Source organism: Pectinophora gossypiella, chromosome 28 (assembly GCF_024362695.1).
Source record: "Pectinophora gossypiella chromosome 28, ilPecGoss1.1, whole genome shotgun sequence".
NCBI lineage: Eukaryota > Metazoa > Arthropoda > Insecta > Lepidoptera > Gelechiidae > Pectinophora > Pectinophora gossypiella.
This window is the reverse complement of record NC_065431.1, coordinates 2,848,259-2,876,097: the sequence shown is the minus strand read 5'-3', so window position 1 is coordinate 2,876,097 and position 27,839 is coordinate 2,848,259. Positions and strand designations below refer to the sequence as shown.

Here is a 27,839-nt window from a genome sequence, read left to right as displayed (position 1 = left end):
ATCTATTCGGCATTAAGTGATTATTCTGTACCTATTCGGTTTCTGTGTCGCGTAATATTCATATTATGAATATAAGTAATTGTAATAAAAGTTGCAGGTAATCATTTTTTTTTAAATGCTATATTTTAAATAGTTAACATCGGAAAACCCTAAAAGCTAGGGGGCGAGCCAGAAATTAAATTACAATATTGGAATCTTCAAAACTAGAGTGAATATTCTTGTGCGTGTTCACACCAAACGTATAGTCAGCCGCCGATTGTGCGCAGGCTCACTATAAGCCTCAGTGTGAACGTAAAAATAAATGGTATTTTTTGTTCACATTAAGCTTACAATACGCTGTAGCTGACAATACGCCATTGGTGTGAACAAAACAGTCGGCTTGTATACGTTCACACCAAATGCGTACGCTGAGCGGCCGACTATTTTTCATATAAAAGAGCTGAGTGGCTTGACTGAACTGAATTGAAAACAATCCGCCGGCCGATTTGAATCCAATACGCTGGCGTTCAGCCGCGTAGCCAATCAGCGTCCGCGGCGGTAGTGACTAGTGTTGGGTTCTTACCCGGAAAATTCCCGCGTTTTGGGAATTTTCCCAATTCTGAGGGAAAAAAACCCGAAAAATTCCCATTTCAAGGGAAAATATTTTTTATCGCATATATTTGTATTAAAAGTAAGGATTTCCAACAAAGACCATTTAAATATAAGGTATGCCTACTTATGCCCAATTTATCTTCTGTCGTAGTGTCGTATGAACTCTTAAAAAACTTAAAGGAGATCATCGGATTTCGGCCTAGAAGTCAAAGTGCCGGCCAAAAAATAATTTTGCTATATTCCGTTAGATCTTATCCATATGAGCATTTATTACTATGGCACCAAAGCTGTAGGGTCAATGTCTTCGGTTTTATTCGATTTTAAAAAACTGTATTTTTCATACATTTTTGGTGAAAATGTAAAGTGCGGGCCAAGTAACAATAATGGTATATATCCTTAGAACTTATCCGTCTGAGCATTTATTACTATGGCACCAAAGCTGTAGGGTCAATATTTTCGGTTTTATTCGAATTAAAAAAACTGAATTTTCATACATTTTTGGTGAAAATGTGAAATGCCGGCCATGAAACAATATTTGTATATCCCGTTAGAACTTATCCATTTGACCATTTATTATTAGGGCACCAAACGTCTATGACCATTATTTTGACTTTTGTTGGACTTTACGTTATAGTTTCTGTGTGAAAAGTGCCGGTCAGCAAAAAACACATGTCAAAGCTATCGAGAAGATACCTGTAAACATTATTTATTCACTATGACAAAAATGTGTATGACCATTAATTAGTTTGGCTTTTGTGGGATTTAAAAAAAACTTGATTTTTGATTCATTTTGTATAAAAATAAAATATAACAGGCGCGTTATTTAAAGGATCGTCAGAATGTTTATTACTATGGCATTAAACGACTATGACCAATATTTTGAACTTAATTCGCTTTTCCAAAAGTCAAAAAAAAGTTTTATCTACGGATAATGGAACTATCTTGCTAAAGGCGTAATATGGTGGTCGTCTTTTGAAAAATAGGTTTGCGTTTGACCACTACCCTACCTGATGGTGATACACGCTTAAGAAACTACTTTTTTTAAAGAAAAGTGTATACAAGGAATAAACAGTGGGGTGATAGAGGTACCTACTATGTTATCGGCCGAGTAGCACCAGGACATTGTGATAGGCATACTTGCAAAGTACAACTACCCGACTCCTGTTTTCCCTAACAGATACTACAGACGTCATGCCAATATACGAGTTTCGTCACTAGATGGCAAGCTTATCTTTGGAGGGTGGTAACCATTTACAGTCAAGGTGAATCAATACCATAATTCAACCTAAACTTAGGCTGTAACGTTGAGTCGAATGCAAAAACTACAGCCAACGTCATATCTCAAATCAGATAGTATTAATATAGAAGTTCACCTAACAACACACAAAACAAAAACACAAAGTATTTATCTGACTAATAACTAGTCATTGGGAAAGCTCTGCTTGTTGTCATTGTTAAAATGTATAAAAAAAGTTTTTTTTAAAAGTCCAATAAAAGCCAAAGTCGACATTTGGTAGTATAGTAAAAATACGTCGTTCAAGTCGTTTACCAAAAGATTTGACTTATTTTGTTTCGCTGGCTGACATTTTCCCATTTGAACCAAAACGGAAAGAGAGACGAATAAAAAGTCAAGAAAACGGTCAAAAATGTTTTGCGCCAGATTATTAAATGTTCTAAAGGTCCTTTGTAATCCGCCGTACCGCATTTTTTACCCAAAGCACTTTATTTTCATACAAAATAAATAAGAAATCAAGATTTTTAAAATACACTAAAAGCCAAACTAATGGTCATACAAGTTTTTGTCCGGCCAAGTAGTTAATGCCATCTGCGGCAAATCCTACAATAAGTCACGTCAAAAAAAAAAAAAGGTCATACAAGTTTGGCGCTATAGAAAAAAATTTTAACAGACATCTACTCGATACTCTCAACATGATATTTTTGCTGGTCGGCATTTTTCATATTTAAACTAAAACGTAAATTCCAATAAAAGTCAAAATAATGGTCATAGATGTTTGGTGTTATTAAAAAATATTGAAAAGCAACTATTAGACAGATTCGACGTATTTTTTTCGATGGCCGGCATTTTAACATATTAACCAAAACTGAAAGTCCAAATATTGGTCATAGAAGATTTTTAAAATACAATTAAAGCCAAACTAATGGTCATACACGTCTGGTATCATAGTAAAAAATGTTCAAAACAATCTACTCGAAAGGTTTGACACATTTTTTTCTCTGACCGGCACTTTCAAATTTGGGCCGGCCAAAGTATGGAAAGCCGATGATCTCCTTTGTAATATATTTTGAATGGAATGTTCGATTTTAATAATTCCATGCAAAGATATCTACATATTATAGGATATATAGGATGCTTTTGGCACGAGAGAATGTCATCATCGAGGAGCAACATGGTTTTGTGCAAGAAGTTGGGAGGCACGAATACCTACAGATATTATTTACTTGAACTATGAAAAAGCTTTTGATCGAGTTCCTGTCACACCATTGATTGCTAAATTAGAGCCCTTTGGAATCAGAGGCAATGTCGTGAAGTGGATTGAAGACTTCCTGTCAAATCGCACATTCTCTGTGCGCATCGGAGAATCATACTCTGTTCCCAGAAAAGTCCTCAGCGGTGTGCCGCAGGGATCGGTGTTAGGACCTATTTTATTCAGTATCTACCTTACAGATCTTAAACATGGTATAATGTCTGATATATCACTCTTTGCACATGACACGAAAATAACAGGGAATCCACTTATTAGCGATAATATAATCCAAGATGATCTTGATAGAGTAATTGCTTGGACCCGAGATTGGCTAATCACATTAAACGTAGACAAATGCACTGTGTTGCATGTTGGCAGTAACCACCCCACGTTGAGTTACACCATTGACTCAAAACCTCTCGAGTGTGTTAAAAAACAAAAGGACCTTGGCATAACGATAACACATAATCTAAAGTGGGACGAACACATTATTGGAATCATTAAGAAGGATAACTCCCTCTTATACATAATTAGAAAAGCTTTTTATCATATAGATACGGAATTGTTTCTTAGGCTTTACAAAACTTACTTACGTCAAACCGCTGTTAGAACATGGGTTTCAAATATGGAGACTTTACTATCGGAAAGACATTGCACTACTAGATAGAGTCCAAAGAAGAGCAACAAAGATGGTGACAGTACTGGCTGGCCGGAGTGGACCTTAGCGGGGGCCGCAGGACTCTCACCTCTGGCTTGACTTCATTGGCCAGCCAGAGTGGGGCGTTAGAGCTATACGCTCGCAGGGTGGAAGTGAAAGATGCATAAGTCGCGAGTTGGTAAGGCGGGTAAACCGCCTCGCAGAAAGCGGTGTACACCTCTTGACACCCTGAGATGCTCACAACCATGTTGCTGCCTTGCCGTCCAGTCGCGTCGGCTAGATAGGTGGCCCAACCAGTGAGTGACGAGTCACCGCCTGCCCAATGTATCTCTGTTATTAACATTGGTCGAGCAGGCGCCATAGTCCCCCATAGCCCCAGTATATAGGTTCACTAACCCCCAACCCAATAGCCCAGTTCCTTTTGTTCCCATAATCTGCAATAGTCCTACACGAACCAGGGATTGTCTTTGGGTGCACTCCCATAGTGCATACAGGGATAATCGCCGGTTGGTGTCACAACACATTTAGAGTAAATTGTCTTAAGGGGCCTCTACGTGTTGGCTTCGGCCCCACGCACGCCTTCCAAAAGTCCGGGACTCCATGACAGACCCGACCCGAGACATGGAAACGACATACAAATAATAATAAGATTAAAAATAATTAAATAAAAAATATTTTCCCATGATTCGGGAATTTTTCGGGTGTTTATTTTATTTTCCCATATTTTCCCGATATTTTTTCTTTCCCACCCAATTTTTTCTTTCCCTGCCCATCACTAGTAGTGACGCACTTTATTAGTCGGCCGCCGACTATCAGCGTCTACGCATAGCGTCATGGCGTATTGTCGGTTTGGTGTGAACGAAAAAGCGAATATGTATGGAATTACAATACACTGCGTAACGCTCGCTCACTGTCGGCGGCTGACAGTCAGTTTGGTGTGAACACTGCCTTACTAGGTAAGCGTGTACTATCGTTTAGTAACAGCCTCCATGGTCTAGTGGTTAGAGCGTCAGGCTCACGATCTGGAGGTCCGGGTTCGATTCCCGATGTGGACATTGTCGAAATCACTTTGTGAGACTGTCCTTTGTTTCGTAAGCACTTTTCAGGCTTGAATCACCTGATTGTCCGAAAAAGTAAGATGATTCCGTGCTTCAGAGGGCACGTTAAGCCTTAGGTCCCGGCTATTAGCCGTAAAAATACCTCCACCAACCCGCAGTGGAGCAGCGTGGGGGAGTATGCTCAATACCCCCTCCGGTTGATTGAGGGGAGGCCTGTGCCCAGCAGTGGGACGTATATAGGCTGTTTATGTATTGTTTAGTACAGCCCTCAGGTACCCACTCCTCGCCAGCTTTGTTCAAGTCCCATGTAATAGCGGGTGAGCCTATTGCCATTAACCGGGCGCAAATCCTGGAAACCACGTGATACTTATTTATTTATTTATTTTATTTTATTTGGGTAGGTTACAGCCTTTTTACGAAATGGTCACTTGTAAATACAAACAAAAGCCAATAAAAAGCTACCACTAGTGAACATAAACCGTTTTAAATGTCCACACAGGGTCAGATACAGCCAGAAATGAAATTAGGTTCCTTGGTCAGCTAGGTTTTTATACTTTGAATGCCACCAATACCAATTAAACCAACAAACATGAATTCAAACTCAATAATGTCGAATTATAGCCCGTGCTGGGTTTCGAACCCAACCCTATTTTTAATTATAAAAAACCCATGATGTGTTATTTGGGTTAACCCGTTTTCATAGGGTTAATATCATTATTAAGCTTACACTTTATATCAAAAGTGTCTGTAGGTAAGTTGATTAAAGGCCCTGCTCACTCTCTTGGGGATGATGGGGGCGAGTTTATATCTGTGTGGTACAGGACTAGCCATCATGGTGTTGAAACGATTTCCAAATCTTGTTTGTTTGATGTTTTCACAAATTACCTTGGGGAAAAAGGAAAAAATAAAACCACATAAAAAATTGTAAAACATATTTTTTATTGAAAGTATTATATTATACTACCTACGATGTCGTTAACAATCACCAGAAAATAAATATTAAATTACTGAGCAAGTATTTACAAGTGTTGCTATACATAAAAATGTTTTTTTTTTTATAACCAGGGGTTTTCAATGAGCGACTTTACAGGCTAGGTTCACCAAAAATAATATAGATAGCGTTGTTCCGTTAAAACGTGACAATTACCTATTTTCTTATTACTCGGGTACTACATTATATTCTAAAAAATATAAAATATAATGGCAGTAGCATATGCTAGTAATTGTTGCTTGATATATTGCTTCCCTTTATTTTGATCAGAATAAAAATGGATAGAAGATGTAATTGTGGCTGGGCGTAATAAAAAGGGGTATCATTTATACCCAAAAACAAAGATGAAAGATGCATACGTCTGTTATCCAAGAAATTAGAAGTTTAAACGAAGAAAAAACTGTACAGCGCCATCTATATTGCTTTTGAGAAACGTACTTTGGAAAGTCGCTCATTTGACGTATGAAAACCTCTCAATCAAGTGTATAATTCATAATTACTTAATAGTAAAAACCTGGTGCAAATCCATTTAGTAATTCTCGAGGTTTGTCCAAACATAATGGAATCAGAAGCAGTAGGTAATTTGACGCAATCGATAAAATAATAATTATTTTATTAATGATTAATGATGTTTTTTTTATTTTATGGTATTCTGTATATTTTTGTAAATATGGTTTTATTGACTGAAATAAATAATAATAATTATTATTTTATTACATCGTTTATTTTTCATGTTTAGCTACACTTGTATAAAATTAAAAATAATAATTTGAATATTTAAAGAATAACTTTTTCTACTATACGGCTAGCCTTCAAGCTTATTCTGCCATCTGTGGACGAAAAAAAAGTATAATTAAATAAAAAAAAAAATGTCAAAAAGCATTGCGGAAAAAATTCTACGCACACGTGTCGTAAAAACCGACAGGTGGATTGCATTCTTTCTTATGATGAACTTGCTTACTTGTATATTGTACTTTGTACCCATGCAGAGTGGGATTATCAAAAGTGGCTGCAAGTTATCTTCTGATTAGTTGTAACTCTGTTCTGCTCACCCGTTAGAGATTAGGGGCGTGAGTTTTTGCATATATAATTATTTATATATAATCATTACATAACATAAACAGTATATACAAGGTGTTAGTGACATCGTAACGAATACTGAGGGGAATGATTCAGACCATGATTCCGAGTTGATATCAAGTGGAATTTCCTGTCAGAAAATTCATGAAAATTTTGGTGTTATTTTAAATTATTTCCAGTAAGTACTTACCATACTTTTGCAACGGAAAATTCCACTTGATATCAACTAAGAATCATGGTTTGAATCACCCTCAAAGTTTTCGTTACGATGTCATTAACTCCCTGTATATCACACTGCTGGGCTTTAAGCAAAGTTGCAAACGATTTTGATGGTCAACTGTTACTGTCTACTGTCATAATAGTTTGCAACCAGGTTAAGGCCCCAGGCCGCCCTTTATTTGCAGAGAGACACCACATTTTACAAAAGTTCAAGTCCACCCAACTTCGAGAATGAGGATACAAACTCGAAGCTCAAATATAGGTGGCAGCACTGTTGAGTATTCCTAAATATTGACAGTTCTCCATACTATGCAGCAAAATTTTGTGATAAATTGCTATAAAATGTGAAGCAACGTGAAGCGTATCTCTTCTGAAGCATGAGTCACATAAAAGAAAAGCCATCAGTTGGAAAAAGGTAGTGTTGATTGAAAATTACTTCTCTAAGTTTTCTTATTTCCGATTTTTTGGGAATAAATATAATACTGATTTTGCAGTTAAACGCTGCGCAAAAGGTTATAGTGTAAAAATATAACCAAAACAATATCTTTGTTTACTCAAATAGTACGGGGAACTGTCAAAATTTAAGAACACTCAACAGTAGCGACACCTGATGGGAGAAATAGGCAGTTTTGATTTTCATTATATTCATTAAACTCAAGAAAAGTCTTGATTGATTGATTGTCTTGATTGTCTTGAACTTTGATAGTCATTCGGTATAAAATACAAAAAAATTACTTACCCTCAAACCACCGTAAACAAACAAAAAGCCATCACACACACACACAACAAAAACACAAAAATGAAATTATTAAAATATAAGCAGCATATTCAAAACACTTCTATAATGCAAAAACAAATTTAAAAAATCAAATAATCAAGCTAAAAATCAACACACATGCGCTGCATTTCAAATAACATGCCACTTAACATCTCAAAAAGGTAAGATAAAATCTGCTCATAAAGTTCTTTCTGCTCGTCCTCTAAACCACTGAATTCATACTGATGAAGTCTATATTCTAGGTTCTCACCTAGACAAGGTGTTAGTGACATCGTAACGAATACTGAGGGGGATGATTCAGACCATGATTCTCAAGTGGAATTTTCAGTCTATTCATATTTATTTTTAGGTTTTTTAAATTATTTTCAATTCTATACTTTTGCAATGAAAAATACCAATTGATATTAACTCAGAATAATGAGCTAAATTATCCCTCAGTATTCGTTACGATGTCGCCACCACCATACATGTACGTATGGGTGTTAGTGACATGGTAACGAATACTGAGGGGGATGATTCAGTCCATGATTCTGAGTTGACATCAAGTATTTCCCAGTCGGAAAATTCATGAAATTTTTAGTGTTTTTTTTTAAATTATTTTAAATTTAAAAAAAATAATATTTGAATCATTGTTCGAAGTTTCCGTTACGATGTCACTAACACCTTGTATTTAAAATGAGACGGATTAATTATACGAAAACGATTGGTAATTATGGCTTATGGATGATAAAACTTTGATTATCATTTTTAAATGGTCTTAAGCCGTTGAGGAGTAACTGAGCGCGCGCGGACTTTCTATCTCGCTCACACTTGCGTGTTAGACGGCACACGGTAATAAAATGGATATAAATAACAATACTTTGTATACGAGGGACACTCCCCTCAGTCAATACGAGCTTGGACAGAGCTTGGTTTACCTCACCCCCTCGATGGGGGCCATTTTAGTCTAATTACGCGGATCGCCTATCTCGCTCTTTTGTACGCACACGGATCTGTGACTGCAAGTATTTTTTGTCGAATTGTATCTTTGCCCGCCCCGATAGTGATTAACACCGTAAATTTTATATACTAATTCAAGTATTTTTCCACATTTGAAATGTATCAAGGACGTTTTAAATATAACGATGTTGTTTTAAAAAGAATTATGTTTGTGCATAGTTTAACAAATAAAACCAGGGCTAGCATTTTAACGAGGCCAACCATCGGCGACACTACATCTAGACTCCTAATAACAGACGAACGGGTTCAGTCAAAACATCTGACAAAAAGGTCAGATATGCCGCCCGACACGACGTTTTGAGTGAGCCAATTTGAACGCTCCCCGGTTGTGAGAGGTAACCCTCAACTCAGGATTTTGACAGCATTAATCTTGTATTTAAAATCAAAGAAATTTATTACAAAACGAAGACAAAAATGCATTCTGATACGATTCCCTTCAACAAAGCCTCGATTTCCTTCAATTAAGTTCAGCCCGGGCAAACCCTGGATACTTATACACAAAATTAGGGGGGGGGGGGGGCAGTCAGGTTGTCTGCGATCTGATGACTCACCTGTGTAGAGTGTATTCTTTAAATAAACAAAGTTATAAGAAAAGCAACACTCGTCGCCAAAAAACGAGGTGTTGCCATAATGCAATAAGGCCGCCATTTGCCATGTACCTAGTTACGAGTCTTTTGTAATTATTTCTTTTTATTTTGGTGCAATAAAGTATATTTGTATTTGTAATGCAAAAAAAAACCACAAATTTTATTGTTTACTTCACGCCTAGGCGTCTAGTTAGTTGGTTCGCCGATGATGGCGACGTACTTACCATAAAAAAAAATAATGAATGCGCTTTTTATATGGTTCAGTACAATAATAAGCCTTTAACACGAATCTGTTGTTTTAAAAAAAGATGTGTTAAAGCGAAAAAGTAAAGAAGTAGCTTCTATTCTAGCAGCGACCAAAAACATAGAATGCATGAACAACATAAAATCACGCCTGTACCCCTGAAAGGTTAGGCAGATGTGTATAGTATAAAGGGTATCAGTCGTAAGGAATACTGAGATAAATATCATGAATTTTGCGACGGAAAACTCCAATTGATATTAAACTCAGAATCATGGTCTGAATCATCCCCCTCAGTATTCGTTACGATGTCACTAACACTGTATAATATAGCGGGATAGTGCAGCATGGAAATACTTGTAAGTACGTATAAAAATAAATACAAAGACACTTGGCACGTTTTCTTTGAGTTTTCGATTTGTCCGGAGACTTAGGGTGGTATTAATAAACGAATCTCAGCTGAGACTGCCCTCAAGATCATGCTCAAGTCTCTGTTTTTATATGAGAACTGTCACATTGACATGATCTTGAGGGCAGTCTCGAAGCTGAGATTAGTATATCAATACGACCCTTAGACAAGTTGCATACGATGACAACCGAATGCAGCGAATGCCACTTGAGCCAAATCTACAATAAGTCACGTCAAAAACGAGTATTCAGGTTACTCATGCAATACCGAGAAATTACAGCTCGTTTGTCGTAATGTCGTAATTTTGCATAATTTCTTACTTTTATTCGGTCAACGCTTCGTTTTATTTTTATTGGAGGCAAGTGTGCAGTAGGAATTTAAATGCATTACCTACTAACTTCCCGCCCGCGCGCCCGCGAATTTGCCCGTGTAGACTTCGATAATCGTGCATTTTTAGAAAAAATAATATAGATTTCCGTTTGACCACAATCTCACCTGATGGCAAGTGACGATGTGGTCTAGGATGAATCACGCTTACCTAGCAAATGCTTATTCACTCTAGCCTTGAAGACTCCCAGATTATAAAGAGTTGGAAAAACAGACGACGGCAGACAGTTTCAGTCCTTTGCTGGCATCAAAAAGAAGAGGCAAAACGTTTAGTGCGGATTGGTGGACCCACAACATAAGGATGAAATGCCTGCCGACGTCTGGTTGTCCGTAGATGGAATGGAGTGGGTGGAATTAACTCGTGAAGTTCCTGAGCAAACTCACAGAAGTGTATCCTATGAAAAAGCGACAGACAAGCTACCATTTGTTTATGGTCTGGGCTTTGGAGTCGATGACGAGGTTTTGTTCACAAAAATCACATCTTTAAGTGATTTTTCAAAAAGGCGCTTACTTGGTCTTCACTAGAAACACCGAAATACCGAATCATCATCCCTAGCGTTATCCCGTTTTTCATCACTGTCTGAAACGCATCTGATGAGATTAAATGAAACCAAAGCACCATAGCGTACTCACCTTTCCCCAGAAACCCAGTGCCTCCCGTCAAAAACACACACTGATCCTTGTAAAATTTCTGGATTTCAGTCTTAGCTCCTTTACCCTTCGTCAATCGTCGCTTCTCCTCCTCCCTGGCGTCAATCTTGTCTTCTTCACCGTAGCAGTTGTCCAGCTGGTTGGCTGATACAAACTCGTGGTCTTCCGAATAGTCCAGGATTGGTGCTGTGGGGTTCATAGCCTGGTTTTCCACGTCGGCAATGCGAACTGAGTTTTCTAGTTCCTGGAAAAAATTTGAAAATGGAATTTAAATTGCTGTCAACATATTCTTTCTTCATTGTTTTAAGTTTACGCGGTTATTATCATAATTAAAACACACAGTAACGGGTTCTTACCGCGTTTAAAATTGAGTCATCCCGTGATCACTTGCAACAGTGTCGAAATATCGGGAGTCTCATATCCCTATTTTAAACGCGGTAAGAACCCGTTATTGTTTGTTTTAAATATTCTTTCTTTCTTTGGCATTTACTAATCAGTGGTCATGCTTACCTAACCTGAAGATTTGACAGGTCCGGTTTTTTACAGAAGCGACTGCCTGTCTAACCTTCCAACCCGCGAAGGGAATACCAGCCCAATACAGGTTAGGTCACATACCAACGAAACGCATTTCTCGGGAACGTGGGTTTCCTCATGATGTTTGCCTTCACCGCTGAGCGCGTGATTTTAAGATCTAAATATGAGTTCGAAAACAAAATCGAAAATCATTGGTTTAGGGTCGCGCTGGGTTTCGAACCTGTGACATGGGTCAGTGAGAGACAAGCGTTCTTCCAACTGGGCTACCACAGTGGACTGCATGCAAATGGAGAGCACAAATGGAGAGCACTGAGGGCTCTCACCCGGATAATTGTATGATGTTCACACGACTCTTCCTGCATTCAACTCAGCCTCAGCTGAGCATTTTGGTATTTTAAGTTGACATTTACGCCCTCGACTTGAGGACTTTACTCAACAACATAATACTCGACAACATAATAATACGAAATTAATCATCTTATTATCGTGTGGGTTGTGGGGTGAAATACCAGCCTCATCAACCTCAGGGTTATGTGATTGAGCCGCCAAAGGCCGCTGACTGGTAACGATTACTCATTTACATCAGTAAATAGTAAGCGGCACCAACGGCTTAACGTGTCTCCCGAAACACGTTACGGATCATCTTACTTTCGGACAATCAGGTGATCAGCCTGTAATGTCCTAACCAAACTAGGGAACCCGGATCGTGAGTCCAACGCTCAACCACTCGACCACAGAGGCCGTTTCAAAATTAATGACGTCATGTTTTTCTGGAGTAAAGTCGAGTCAAGGTTGAGGCGCCGTCTTAGAATAGTTCGAGGTCTTCCTTGGAGGTCACCTCAAATGAGGATGAAGTCGAGAAAGGTTAAAGGTAACATCGTCAAGTTTCCTACTTACATGTAAATTATCCTGTAGCTCCTTGCTTAAATTCCTGATGTTCTCCAAGTCCTTCAGTTGCTGCTCTGACGGCTTCCCGTACACGTCAATCTCTATCTTCTCCCCCTTGACCTGGGCTTCCACCCACTTCTCCATCTTCTCTTTGGTCAAGTTCGTCTGAATCAGAGGTGATTCTTCCAACGAGTGATTCATTTTTCTGTAACAATGAAAGAGAGGCATGATCAACATGACCAGGTGGTCAGTACAACCGTCGCAAGATGAACTAAGTACCCACATCTCTACGAGTTTCTGTTAGACTAACGTGTTAAGTGAATGGAGCAGACAGAGTCCCCTTTATGCAGATTCTGCTTAAGGGAGGATGAGATGCCACTACATCTGCTGTGCAGCTGTGAGGCTCTCGTACATAGTAGAAGCCGTACACTTGGGGGCCACATAATGGACCCCCGGGAAGTCATGGAGCTTTCTCCCAAAAAGACGCTGGATCTCTTCGAACGGATCGGTCTAGAGGAGGATTTTTAAATGTAGGGATTTAGGTCACTATAGATCTGCCAAGGTCGCAGTGATCTCGCGGGCTGTATCAGTTCGGCCCTCACAATTCTCAAATAATAATAATAAACTAACGTGATAGGTGGCCGTATCGCCGTCTATAATGACCGGGCCAACTATGTTAGTGGAAACTGCACTTAAGATAATCTTAGAATACGCGTCTTAGGGGCCTTAAATTGGACCTTAAGCTGGTAAAATGGACCTGGGGGGTTTAAAAGGCCACTTCGAAGCAATTCATCTAAATAACCAATATTGCAATTGGACATTTGCGCACATAAAAATAAGTGCGCAAAGCAAGCAAACGTCGTACGGTCACGAGCATTAATATGTATACACTTGGGTACCATGTCACATTAACTTTTTTGACAAATTGAACTGTAAGTCTCACTAAATGTCAAATATGTTAGTGCGACAGAGTCCTGAAGTGGGTACATTATATTTCTCATGACTGTACATACACACATACATAAACTCACGCCTATTTCCCACTTGGGTAAGCAGAGACTATGGGATGGAATTCCATTTGCTTTGATCTTGACATAACAAAAAAATGTCGAATAGAAATATTGCTATTTTAGGTGAATTGCTTTGCTTTTGAATTGCTTTGTCGTGGGGGAATCCACATTCCCGACTCCCCCCGGGGTCCTCGGGGTTGGACCCTGGGAAAAATCGGGACAATGCTAGGGGGATGATGAGGTGAATTGCTTTGATCATCATCATAACAAATTGTAAGCAAATATTTTTATAGCATTCAAGATTTTTTGCAGATAAACTAAATACTTAAATGTTTCGATATCCCTTTTTTCTTATTTTTTTTTATTTAGATTTGTTGTTAAGTTTTACACGTGTCGTATTCTAAACAGCTGTAGGTATTATATAAATTTGGACCTAATTACTTAATAATATTATTTAGTTGATTCGGTTGATTGAATAGAGGCCTGTGCCCAGCAGTGGGACGTATATAGGCTGTTTATGTAATATTTAGTTTGATATAATAGTGTCGCCTCTTTTATATTGCCGTGCCTTTGCAGGGCGTCAAATGTACCTTTTTACTATGTTCCACATTAATTTATGTTTGTGACATGCAATAAATGAATATGAATAAGCAGCTGATATCACAACCGACGCACTTAATGATCAAATCTTTATCAATAAAAATGTTATCCGTGTGAGACTGTGAGTCATTAAAAAACTATTAAATAATTATTGGAATAGTACAAACTTGACAATCTCATGTGTTTTCTGGAAATATCGGTATTAGGTAATTTAAAGAAGCGACGAACACGTGTTAAGAACATGACTGATAGACAGACCAGCCAAGTTTACTATACAAAATATCCGTCACATAATCAGGGGGCTTAGCACCGTAAGCACGCGACTCTTTCTCGCCGCGACAGAGATCGTCTGTCTCTTTCTGTGCAGTACTGTGAGAGAGTGACGGGTGACGTATGTCGAGGCGAGAAAGAGTCACATTACGGTGCTAAGCCCGCATAACATTAAGCTCTCGACTATATCCTAATAGGGTAGTGTCCAACTAGTCAAATCAGTTACTTTTTACTAAACGTCAAAACACGAAATTACTATGGAATTTGTATGAGAAGACGTCATAGAAAAACGTTTCAAAAAGTAGGACTTATTAATTACGTTTTCCTTGATTAAAATCATAAATGAGTTAAATAGAAAAAAGAATGTGGTCGGTGTACTGCGGAACGGAAGGCGATTGAGGCAACCACCGTTCTACACGCCCTATCTATGGAGTAATGGCGATTACTCCACCGACAAGAGCGCAGCTCTTAAATAGAGAGAGAGAGAGTAAAAAGAAAATATTTTTATATTTTTCGTTAGTTTTAGATCTGTCTTTATTTTATTTTTTTTGCACTTAACAAACTTTATTTACACCATAACCAAAACAGTTACTTACAGAACAAAAATATCAAACAAAACAAAAATTAGTAATCAGAATTTCATAATTTATCTTGATCCTAGTACACGACCCAATTGGGGAGTGAGAGGTACATCAGAATCAGAATCATTTAACGTAATTATCATGGATAAACTTGTTGAAGGTCAATATAACATTTTTGAATTTACGACATTTCGCAAGGTGTTATGGCTGAGGAGAAATGACAAGAAACTGCAACAGCAACACATCTTTTAAATCAATGAGGGTACATTACAAGTTATTTAATAACTAGAGAAACACATTCAATACCAGACTCCCCGATACCGACCCCGCCGGCGTGGTCGACGATTTCCCTCATTCAGCGCTTATCGCTATCGACCCACTAGAGTCGATTAATTCTTTCAAATATTTTTCCTCTCAGACGACGCCCTGAGCCGAGGTTCGCGCCCAACTGGGCACCCTCAGGCCTGTTGTCTTAAACGTTGTACCGGGTGAGAGCCTTCAGCGCTCCCCATTTGTCCGGCCAAGTAGTTAATGCCATCTGCGGCAAATCTACAATAAGTCACGTCAAAAAAAAAAAAAAATACCAGACATGTTTATCATTTAGGTATTAATCATTAATCTTATAAGTACTTAATAAGATTTTTTACATAAAGTAAGCTTCACGTGAGCTTTAAATTTATTCTCTGACAAATTTATTTTATTGTAAAAACGTCCATCCATCGAAACATGATCTAAGTACTCACAATTCACCGAGCTTTCTCTTAGACCAACGTGTGTGATAGGTGGTGATACTTTTCTGTGCCGTTCCTAAGCGGGATGTATTCAAATTCAAATATATCTTTATTCAGTAGGTGACATAGTTACACTTTGAATCGTCAATTTTACATAACGAACGTCTCATCCGCCTAAAACTACTGCAGCTTCTCACAACTCTTAAGCCGCAACTACTAGGGGATTTGGGTGGTGCGGATCAGAATCGAAGGTCATGTCCGGAGCCTTAACATCAATATTCACGAACGTAGGTTCCATTTCCAGTTGATGGTAGGGCTGGCAGAGGAAGACCGAGAAGGACTTACGATGACCAAATTGGAGATGTCCTTAGAAAAGGTTCAATACGATCTACTCTGAACCGGCGTGCGTGTATGAAGCGATTGATGAATGTGGAGGAAGCAAGAGAAGTGTGTCAGGATCGAAGCAAATGGAATTCTATAGTCTCTGCTTACCCCGGTGGGAAATAGGCGTGAGTTTATGTAGGTTCCATTTCCTTTCTGAGGAATATAGCGCCAGGTCGAATCCTGGACCGGACTTGCACTCACTTCATTTATCTTAAGTGCAGTTTTCACTAAAACAGTTGGCTTCACCATTGATTCGTGTGGGTTGTGAGGTGGATTACCAACCCCATCAACCCTGTGGTCGGAATTATTATTGAGCCACCATAGGCCCACAGTGCTAGTGACGTTTTGTGCTCCTTTTGTTTTTTCCTGCTATATCTATAATACATTTTTTCTGCAAATAATTTTTAAATACTCTTTAAATGCACCGCCGGCGCTAATTAATTGTGAATAGACTGCTGTGATTGTATTCCTGTGCTGTCATCAAAAACCAGGCGTGGTGAGAAGAACAGAGAAGCTGACTACGTGAGTGTTTCCCTTTTTCTTTGAGCTGGGCTATTTTCAGGTGTATGAGGACAGCGCAAGTGGTTAGGATTCTTCCTTTCCATCTTTTCTTTTCCGCATTAATGTGTATCAAACACATAAGATATGACTCATGTAACGGCTACGTACTTACATCAGTAAGTAACCGGGACCAACGGCTTACGTGCCTTCCGAAGCACGAGTCATCTTACTTGTAGACAATCAGGTGATCAGCCTGTAAGGTCCTAACCAAACTAGGGATCACAAAGTGCTCGACCATTATAGACGGCGCGCACCTATCACGTTGGTCTAACAGAAAGCTCGGTGAGGTGTGGGTACTTAGTCACCTTGCGATGGATGTGCTGACTATCCCAATTGGGACATATTGTGAGCTTGTGTTGTTTTTAAATAGGCCATATTCGTGACAGAACGACCATGAAAAGTGCCTTGTATACATACAATTATGTTTATTTCCTTGTGCTCAACATACCTACATAGTAAAACGTGACGAATATGCCGATTCATGCAACAGTTCACGTTTTCAAATAAAAACTGTCGACTCAGACGTTGTTCTCAATTCGTACATACATAAACTCATATTCTGAAGCTCTTGAGTTACTTATTATTAGGTATTTTGTGTGTACTATTTATATAAGTAAGTAGGTATATTTGTTAGGTTATGTATATAGGTTCATCATCATCAATTTAAGAGCCACGCTCTTGTCGGTGTAGCATTTTCCATTCCAGTCTATCAAAGGCCAATTCCTTGGCTTCCCTATAAGACACGACGTTAACCTTTTCTTTAATCTGTTCCATGTAATCTCTTCTTGGTCTTCCCCTTCCTCTCTTTCCTTCTAGCTTTCCTTCTATGGTGTTTTTAATGAATTCGTCGTGTCTTATTAGGTGTCCAATCATCTTGCCTCTTCTGTCCTCAATAACTCTCAGTATTTGTCTCTTTTCCCTTACTCTTACTAGCTCTTCCTCATTTGTAACCCTTTCTGTCCAACTTATTCTTTCCATCCATCATCAGTTTCTTTTCATCTTATTTTTTATAGGTTAGGTATATATATTTGTAAGTATGTTATATATTTATTTGCATGTACTTATTGGTAAGTTGTACTTATAGTTTTTACCCGCAATCTTCCAATTTTGTTTTTTTTACATTTTTCCTCACCTTATGGTTGTCCGGAAGCCTTATTGCTTTAAGCGATAAGGCCGCCATTTGCCATGTACTTAGTTAAGAGTCTTTTTGTAATTATTTCTTTTTATTTGGTGCAATAAAGTGTATTTGTATTGTAAACTCACGCCTATTTCCCACCTGGGTAAGCAGACACTATGGAATGAGGGATTTTCCACTAAAATCACTGCGTGGTTCCTAGTTATATACGTATATAAGAATGTAGACGTTACTCGATATAAAAGCCTTTTTAGCGGTTTAATAGTAACCTTGACATTGGGCTCACGATCCGGAGGTCCCGGGTTGGAATCCCGGTGGAGACATATCACAAAAATCACTTTGTGATCCCTAGTTTGGTTGGACATTGCAGGCTGATCACCTGATTTACCAGAAGTAAGATGATCCGTGCTTCGGCGACGTTAAGCCGTTGGTCCCGGTTACTACTTACTGATGTAAATAAGTAGTTTGGACAGTGAGTAGTCGTTACGTGAGCCATGTCAGGGGCCTTTGGCGACTCAATAATAACCCTGACACCAGGGTTGATGAGGTTGGTAATCCACCTCACAACCCACACAAGAGAAGAAGAAGAACAACAGCCTCTTACTGAAGGGTTACCTATTATGAAAGGAGCATTCAGCAAAGAAGAGCTATTAAGTCAACGTTAAGCGAGCCCTCGGCGCTCTCCATTTGTCCGGCCAAGTAGGTAATGCCATTTACGGAAAACCTTACAATAAGTCACATCAAAAACAAAAAAATACTTTCTGGGTGCTTCTCCAAAAAAGATCAAGATCACCAAAGACTAGGCTGTATGGGCTAAGTTCCCTTTGCCTGCCCGAATGGGCAAATAATTAAAAAAAAAAACAAAAAAAATACTGAGGTCCCAAAATTGGCCACGGACACCTCATTTTAAAAAAAAACGTTGAAAACGGTACTTGACGTTATAAAAATACTGAGTTACTTGTTACTTAAAAAAAAATAATAGTTTTCCGCTTCTAACTTGGTATAAGGTGACCCTGTCAGACTCAGTAGGTAAATCTTTTTTTTTTAAATATAATAAGTACGTAAGTGAGGGACTTCCTTGCATGATAGTCGATAGTTGATATTTTGCCCTATGCACAAGATCGCTATCACGGAGCTCCGTGCGCCGTCAAGTTTCCGGACGTGTGGAGAGCAAAGTTGTAGTATGAACTATTTGCTCATACTTGTATGGCGCGCGTTTCGCGCTCGCTTGGCCTTTCCAACCTCTTTAAATCAATCAATCAATAATACTTTATTGCACAACGACATAATTACACAAAGGACATAAACATACCAATAAAAAACATAAGCACAATAGGCGGCCTTATTGCTAAACAGCAATTTCTGCCAACCTTAGGGTGAAAGAAGTTAATGCGATCTCTTTCTTCTGCTCCGTGGCCGAGAACCACTGTATAAATTTGCATGTGGTTTTTACTATTATGAAGAAGACTATAAATAGAGAATGAACAAGAATAAAATACCCAGCCGAAACCGTATTGTCTTTAAAAAAAAGTTATTTTCAATTTAATAATTTTGTAATTTTAACTTGTAATACCAACTTATTCTCTGTTTCTCAGCATTTATAACGTTATAAATAAAAAAGTAATGTCTTTTTTTTATTTCGACAAAAAAAAAACTCAAATTTAGAACGTCTTCAAACAACAAACAAATGACAATAATAATTATGATTATCTTTTTGTTTGTGGTCAAAAACCCGTTTTAGGAAGTAAACAATTGATTAGTCCATTAACTCTATGTTTTGTCTCAGATTAACTGCCAAGGGCGAGTCGGGCTCGAGCGTCGAAGGTTTCTTATCATTATAAAAATCTTATATTTTGCAGTTTATATATTTTTTAATAGAAAAGATATACTACAGCATTCAAAAGAATGAGTGGTCATAGCTTAGCTAATTATGACTAGCTATGTTCTCGCTGGAAGAGTCACTCTATGACTCTCTACTTTATGTTTTCCAGCTAAATATTAATGTTAATGTGTGTATATTTTAATGTTGTAAATGTATATGTGTGTCGTAGATTTTACGTAAATAAACTTTTTTATTATTATTATTATTTTCTACCTGAAGTTTTGCTCATAACAAATCTGATCATAGTAAAAAAAAAGAAAAAAAAGACACTGATTGCAGAGTTAGCCAGGAAAATAATTTTAAAGTCATATTGGCCCTGATTCCTGCAGACACCCCCTAAATTTATTTTAAGTTACACCTGTCATTTTCTTATCCTCCAAAAATGAAAGGGACGAATGATTTGTTCTAAATTACTACCTATAAATAAATTATTAACTACCCCGGCACCGAACTTGCACTACTGAGTTATTAATTTATCTTAAGTGCAGTTTTCACTAACACAGTTGGCTCGACCATTATAGACGGCGATACGGCTCACCTATCAAGTTGGTCTAACCGACAACTCTGTGAGGTGTGGACACTTAGTTCATCTTGCGATGGATGTTCCTCTGACTACCCCAATTGGGATATAGTCGTGAGCTTATGTCACACTGTTATGTTACTACTTATTGTTGGTAAATTTTTGATAAAAAAAAACTCTGAAAATATTTTCAAAAACTGCGCCTTTTTATTAGCTTTTAGCTTGTGGTCAGATTAAGGTATTTATTTGCTCGGTGAGGCGTGGGTAGGTACTCAGTTCATCTTGCGATGAAGTTACTTCTATCTACCCCAATTAAGATACAATCATGAGTTTATATTATGTGTTTTATTCAATTATACTTAAGAATAGAATAGAATAAATTATTTGACGTTTACGCGATTATTATCATAATTAAACATATTACAAAAATCACTTTGTGATCCCTAGTTTGATTAGGACATTACAGGCTGATCACCTGATTGTCCGAATGTAAGACGATCCGTGCTTAGGAAGGCACGTTAAGCCGTTGGTACTAGTTGCTACTTACTGTATGTGAGTAGTCGTTACATGAGCCATGTTAGGGGCCTTTGGCGGCTCAATAGTGACCCTGACACCAGGGTTGATGAGATTGGTAATCCAATTCACACCCACACGATAGATAGATAGCTCTAGCCTAGTTCTGTCGTCTGACAACCCTGTTAGGACTAGTTAACCTTCGCTGAGGTCTTTACCTTAACCATGAACGCAATACGCCTACGCTAAACCAGTTATTACTATTACTGACGGATATTTTTTATTAACCATAAGCCTAGACAGTTGGGTTTTTCGCGTTTTTAAACTGCTTTTCGGAATTTCCATGTGGTTTTTTTTTAAACATGACGGGTTTAAAAAGATTGTAATACTTTATTTAATTTTAATTGTTCCATAAAAAATAATTGTTACAAACATTTTTATAACGTCGTGTAACTTAATTTGGCTTCTGAGAAATTAAATAAATGTATTAAGTAAATGATTTATTTCAAAAATGTAGGTGTGTACATCACAACAAACTGCACAGCAGTTTGTTGGCAGATTGGTCACTCCATTTTTTCTTTTTCCACATTTTAATAAGTAGTTACATTTACACCTCCTAATTCTACTTTAAGTTATACCTGTCTTTTTCTTATCCGCCGAAAAGGAAAGGGACGGATGATTGACAGCTCATAATTTTAGGATGAATGAGTAAATGAATGAATAACCCGGGCGAATCAAAAGGTACGTCGCTGCTATGCAAACCGTTTGACGTGTGCTGTCAACTTAATTCTGTCGGGTTATTGGCCAATGTAAAATTTTTAGACGGTTGTTTTAGATTTGTGCTTAAAATTGACATGTGTTCCATAAAATTTATGCTTGTCGATTACCCGTCCCTTTCTTTTTCGGCGGATAAGAAAATGACAGGTATAACTTAAAATAAAATTAGATGGCATTTACAGAAATTAGCACCAATATTTTAACATTAGATAGGTTCAGAAGTAAATGCTAAGTTTACAATTACGTTAACAATTCGGGTTCAATATTTTAATCCAAAATTGCTGATACCAGCCCACTGAAGTAAGAAGCTTCACATTTTTGTCTAAAAACAACTTTAGAAAAGTGTCCGGTTACTACGGTCGAAAGTAATCCGTTATATGCAGATGGTACTAAATATTAATATTAATAGTAGGACGACGTTGGTACTAGTTTCTGACCGGGTGAGAGCCTTCAGCGCTCCCCATTTGTCCGGCCAAGTAGTTAATGCCATCTGCGGCAAATCTACAATAAGTCACGTCAAAAAAAGGTACTGGTTACTACTTACTGATGATGTGAGTAGTCGTTACATGAGCCATGTCAGGGGCCTTTGGCGACTCAATCATAAGCCGGACACCAGGGTTGATGAGGTTGGTATTCCACCTCACATCCCACACGATAAGAAGCACACGTGTATAATAGATAGAAGTAAATAAACAATATAAGGACCAACTAACCGGTAGTAGTGACAATAGAATATTTCTCAAAACAATATGCAAAGGTCGCGCGCATCAGACAGCCATTGCGACTACAAATGTTCTCATTTCATCAATGTAAGTACTTATTATACTAGCGACCGCCGGCGGTGTTACTTGTCTTCCTACGTTTTCTTTTTATTCAGGGTTCCATAACCAAAAATGTGCATTTCTTCGAAGCAATGACGTCATAAATCGTAGAAACAGACATATAAGGCCAACGATGACATCATCATCATCATGATCAGCCCATTAACGTCCCCACTGCTGGGGCACGGGCCTTCCCTATGGATGGATAGGGAGATCGGGCCTTAAACCACCACGCGGGCCCAGTGCGGATTGATGGTTATTAACGATTGCTAATGCAGCCGGGACCAACGGGTTAACGTGCCTTCCGAAGCACGGTGGAGCTCGAGATGAAAACTTTTTTTTTGTGGTCACCCATCCTATGACCGGCCTTTGCGAAAGTTGCTTAACTTCAACAATCGCAGACCGAGCGCGGTTACCGCTACGCCACCGAGCTCAATGATGATGTACCCAAAGGGTAAAAACGGGACCTTACTACTAAGACTACGTTGTCTGTCTGTCCGTCCCTCTGTCACCAAGCTTTATCTAAATAACCGCGATAGCTAGACAGTTGATATTTTCACAAATTATGTATTTCTGTTGCCGCTATAATAACAAATACTAAAAATATTAAAAAATATCCCGGCTTCTAATCCCAAATATGGCAGCCAGTTATCATAAGTATCAGAAATATTACGAAAATTAATAAGAATAACTCTTTTAACAACTCTACCACTTAGTACACCTGCGTCATAAATCGTTGGTCGTGATAATTCATTCCAATCCTTCCCAGTCCAGCTTCTTAAAGAAGCTATTTGAGTTTTGTGGTTATATACCTATTTGTGTTAGTGACATCGTAACGAAAACTTGGAGAATCACACCGTGATTCTGTGTTGATATCAAGTGGAATTTTCTATCGCAAAAGCATGGGACTGATAATTTTAACCTAACGAATACTGAGGGGAATGATGCGGCTTTGATGCAGATGCAGCATTCTGAGCTAATATCAGGTGAAATTTTCCATCGCAAAAGGTATCATTGTAAATAATTTGAAAAAATGTTTTTTTTGCAACGGAAAATTCCACTTGTTATGTTTCTGTTAATAGATACAAAAATGCTTATTCATGTCATCTAAGCACTTATAAACTAAAACAAAGAATCCTGGTCTGTTTCATCCCCCTCAGTATTCGTTACGATGTCATTAACACCATCAATTCATATTGATACGAAATTAAAACTTGATTGGAAAATACACTTGTTAATATCTTTCATAGAAACCTTATGACGCCAATGAGATCCTAAAAACGTGTTTACCTACGTCTAAAAATAAAAATATTTTAAGTTTTAACTACAACGTACAGTTATCTTTCTTTGAGTTTTTTTTTTTGCTAAACAAGTTTGAATGGGCTTAATAACACATCGGATAGATAAGTCATGAATAAAAATAGCCAGAATGATAGAAAAATATAGATGGCGCTGTACATATTTATTTTGATAATTGCCAATGCTGCTCGGGTACTTACATAATTATTCTAAAGTATAATGTAATCACTGGGACGGGCTAACTTATAAAATGCTACTTAGGTTCTATGACGATCTTGTGACGTGGCGAGTAGGCGCCGCTACTTCAAAAGCGCACCCCTGATGCCGGGCAGTAGCGGTATCAGTACTGGTTGGAGGCCGAGGAAATGGATTCCGGTAGGGCTCTAGCTAGAACATCACCGATTGAGAAATTGGTCGGTGTGCTGCGGAACGGAAGGCGATTGGGGCAACCACCGTGCTACACGCCCTATCTATGGAGTAATGAAGGCGATTACTCCACCGACAAGAGCGCAGCTCTTAAATAAAGAGAGAGAGATAATGTAATGGCTGAGGCATACATAAAAATCTCAAATAATTGTTGCTTGATATTTGGATCAGATATGGTATAGAATTACGTTGCTTGCTACCTATACTGTTTCTCTTTATTTTGCTCAGGATAATAATGGGTCGTAGATGTGTTGTGCCTTCCTCCACATTCATCAATCGCTTCATACACGCACGCCGGTTCAGAGTAGATCGTATTAAACCTTTTTTAAGGACATCTCCAATTTGGTCAATGTAAGTCCTTCTCGGTCTTCCTCGGGTGAAAATTACAGGTATAACTTAAAATAAAATTAGCACGTGTCTGCAGGATAAGGAGCCATTGTCAATGTGTAGTGTCTGTGTAAAACGAGGTTGTTTGTATGAAGTGTCTGGGATACAATGTACGGTTACGAGTACTAATATGTATACACTTTAAAACCATGTCATATTAACTTTTTTGACAAATTAAACCGTAAGTCTCATTAAATGTCAAATATGATAGTGCGACAGTGTACTAAAGTGGGTATATTATATTTCTCATGAACGTACGGTCACGAGTACTAATATGTATACACTTTAAAACCATGTCATATTAACTTTTTTGACAAATTAAGCCGTGAGTCTCATTAAATGTCAAATATGATAGTGCGACAGGGTTCTAAAGTGGGTATATTATATTTCTCATGACCGTACGGTCACGAGTACTAATATGTATACACTTTAAAACCATGTCATATTAACTTTTTTGACAAATTAAACCGTAAGTCTCATTAAATGTCAAATATGATAGTGCGATAGGGTTCTAAAGTGGGTACATTATATTTCTTATGACCGTACCACACACAACTCAACCTCTGAACCACAGAGGCCGTATAAGTAAATTTTTTAAACTCTGACGCATTCGCTTGATAACGACGTAAAAAAAAATCGATACGTCTTTATACGATGACGGAATATCCTTATTTTTTTAGTTTATAAATTCCTAGATAAGATGAATAGGCATTTTTGTATCTATTAAAAGAAACGTAGCAAACACTGCCCATACTATTGTGGTTTTACCTCGCAACTTACGTCATAAATCATAATAAGTACATGCAAATTATGATCAAAAAAATGTTAAGTATGTGGATCTATTATTTATAATGATTACCTAAATGATAAAAATATCTGGTATTGAATGTGTTCCTCTAGTTATTAAATAACTTGTAATGTACCCTCATTGATTTAAAAGATGTGTTGCTGTTGCAGTTTCTTGTCATTTCTTCTTCTCAGCCATAACACCTTGCGAAATGACGTAAATTCAAAAATGTTACATTGACCTTCAACAAGTTTATCCATGATAATTACGTTGAATAAATGATTCTGATTCTATGGATCAACCAACTACTAATAAGTATAAATACGACGAAGACGAAGTTACGTATGTATCTGATTATGTGACAATTTGTATTATTTAAGAGTATAAGTAAGCCAGCATCCAGGCAAGTCCGCTGTGGACTCCTTGGTTTGAGAATGCCAACCTCAGTAGGAAGCTATTGATTTCAGCTCTCAGGCTTCGTTCCGGACACATCCCAACAAATAAGTTTTATCATTTAGTGGGTATTAAACCTTCACCTCTGTGCCATGTCTGTCATATGGTCGATGACCTTTACCACGTTTTGTTGGAATGTGCCCGGAATATAGACGTGAGAAGAAAGGTTTTTCGCTCTCAAGGTGTGATTTCTCTTGGCAACGGAGAAGCCAATTGCTGGTTGGCAGAGCCACTATCAAATAAGGCTCTTAGTTTATACTATCTGGTTGACCAATCCCTTCGTAGGATAGGTATACGAAAGCACCTATGAGGCTGGCATGATCACACAGGGTGTTCAAAGCCTCGTTAAAAATAAGAAAAAAAAAAAAAGAGTATAAGTAAATGATAAACATATTTGAATGAATGTTCCCGTTGTAAAAACTATTTAATAGTAAGGACACTAGTTGCTCGTCCCCCGTGGTCCAGTGGTTGATCGTTGGGCTCACGGTACGGAGACCCCGGGTTCGTATCCCGGTGGGGACATATCACAAAAATCACTTTGTGATCCCTAGTTTGGTTAGGACTTTACAGGCTGATCACCTGATTGTCCGAAAAGTAAAACGATCCGTGCTTCGGAAGGCACGTTAAGCCGTTGGTCCCGGTTACTACTTACTGATGTAAGTAGTCGTTACATGAGCCATGTCAGGGGCCTTTGGCGGCTCAATAGTAACCCTGATACCAGGGTTGATGAGGTTGGCATTCCACCTCACAACCCACACGATAAGGAGGAGGTCTAGTAGCTTTTATTTTTCAAAATATTATTTCTTGTACTCTGCATACAGGTTAGGTAATAAAGCTCCTTTTAAATCTTTTGAATACCGTGCTCTCTGCCTACCCCAATAGGAAATAAACGTGATCTACTTCTGTTACCTTTAGTTAGTTACTTTTTTTTATTATTATAAACAATTGCAAAGTACATTATCATGTTTAGTACACAGTACATCACAAACTTAAAAAGTTTTTAAGTTTTTTTTTTAGTTTTACTTGAATTAGTATTTCACAATAGTGTAACTATACAACTCTGCCTACGTCTTTAGGGATACAGGCGTGATGCTAATAAAAAAATAAGTACTTAAATGACATGTCGCTTCCGTTGAATTATATTTAATTGCATCTAATAACTGGAAAATGTCGTACGGAAAATTTTGCATTATTTATGTTGGTAACATTGTCGTATTGAAAAATACGACATACTATAGACGTAGGTACATGAACTCACGCCCGTAATCCCTATTGGGGTGGGCAGAGCAATTACTTGCATACGAAATCCTAAGAAGGATATGATGAACCCGATTACTCTTGTCATATACTTCATTTTACTTCAACAAACACTTCAGGACCCCGAAACCGACCCCGCCGGCGTGGTCGACGATATCCCTCATTCAGCGTTTATCGCTATCGGCCCTCATCATCAGCCCATTAACGTCCCCACTGCTGGGGCACGGGCCTTCCCTATGGATGGATAGGGAGATCGGGCCTTGACGCGGGCCCAGTGCGGATTGATGGTTATTAACGACTGCTAATGCAGCCGGGACCAACGGCTTAACGTGCCTTCCGAAGCACGGAGGAGCTCGAGATGAAAACTTTTTTTTTAGTGGTCACCCATCCTATGACCGGCCTTTGCGAAAGTTGCTTAACTTCAACAATCGCAGACCGAACGCGTTTACCGCTGCTCCACCGAACTATCGGCCCTCTAGGGTCGATTAATTCTTTCAAATATTCTTCCTCTCAGACGACGCCGAGCCGAGGTTCGCGCCCAACCGAGCACCCTCGGGCCTGTTGTCTTAAGTTTTGTACGCGGGCGAGAGCCCTCAGCGCTCCCCATTTGTCCGGCCAAGTAGTTAATGCCATATGCGGCCAATCTAACAATGAGTTTTTATAAACTATTTATTCATAAGAGTATGTTGAACAGTTAAATTTGAATTGAATGCGCACATTTAAAATGTAAACGACTATTTTTTCGACTTTTGACCTTTGAATATGTATGTATGGATGGATTTTCTAGAGCGGAACTTTACCTGGTTAGATTAGCGGTCAAGAGTGACAATGCCAAACTAGAAAATCAAAAAGGGAGGTCCCAGGTTCGATTCCCGGTGGGGACATATC

At 38.3% G+C, this 27,839-nt stretch overlaps 2 protein-coding genes across 2 annotated transcripts in view; one reads left to right on the top strand and one right to left on the bottom strand.

The window, feature by feature from the left end:
• Window positions 1-27,839, top strand: part of LOC126379179 (putative mediator of RNA polymerase II transcription subunit 26) — a 253,823-nt gene that overhangs the window by 55,591 nt on the left and 170,393 nt on the right. The gene's annotated exons all lie outside the window — the stretch shown is intronic.
• The window catches only part of LOC126379166 (fatty acyl-CoA reductase wat-like), a 44,823-nt gene that overhangs the window by 13,890 nt on the left and 3,094 nt on the right, over window positions 1-27,839 (bottom strand). Inside the window, exons 2-3 of the mRNA XM_050027828.1 lie at window positions 12,567-12,762; window positions 11,118-11,379 (exon numbers count right to left, since the gene is read on the bottom strand). Of these exons, the coding sequence (XP_049883785.1) occupies window positions 11,118-11,379; window positions 12,567-12,758 (454 nt within the window). The 5' untranslated portion in view covers window positions 12,759-12,762. The remainder of the gene's footprint in view (window positions 1-11,117; window positions 11,380-12,566; window positions 12,763-27,839) is intronic.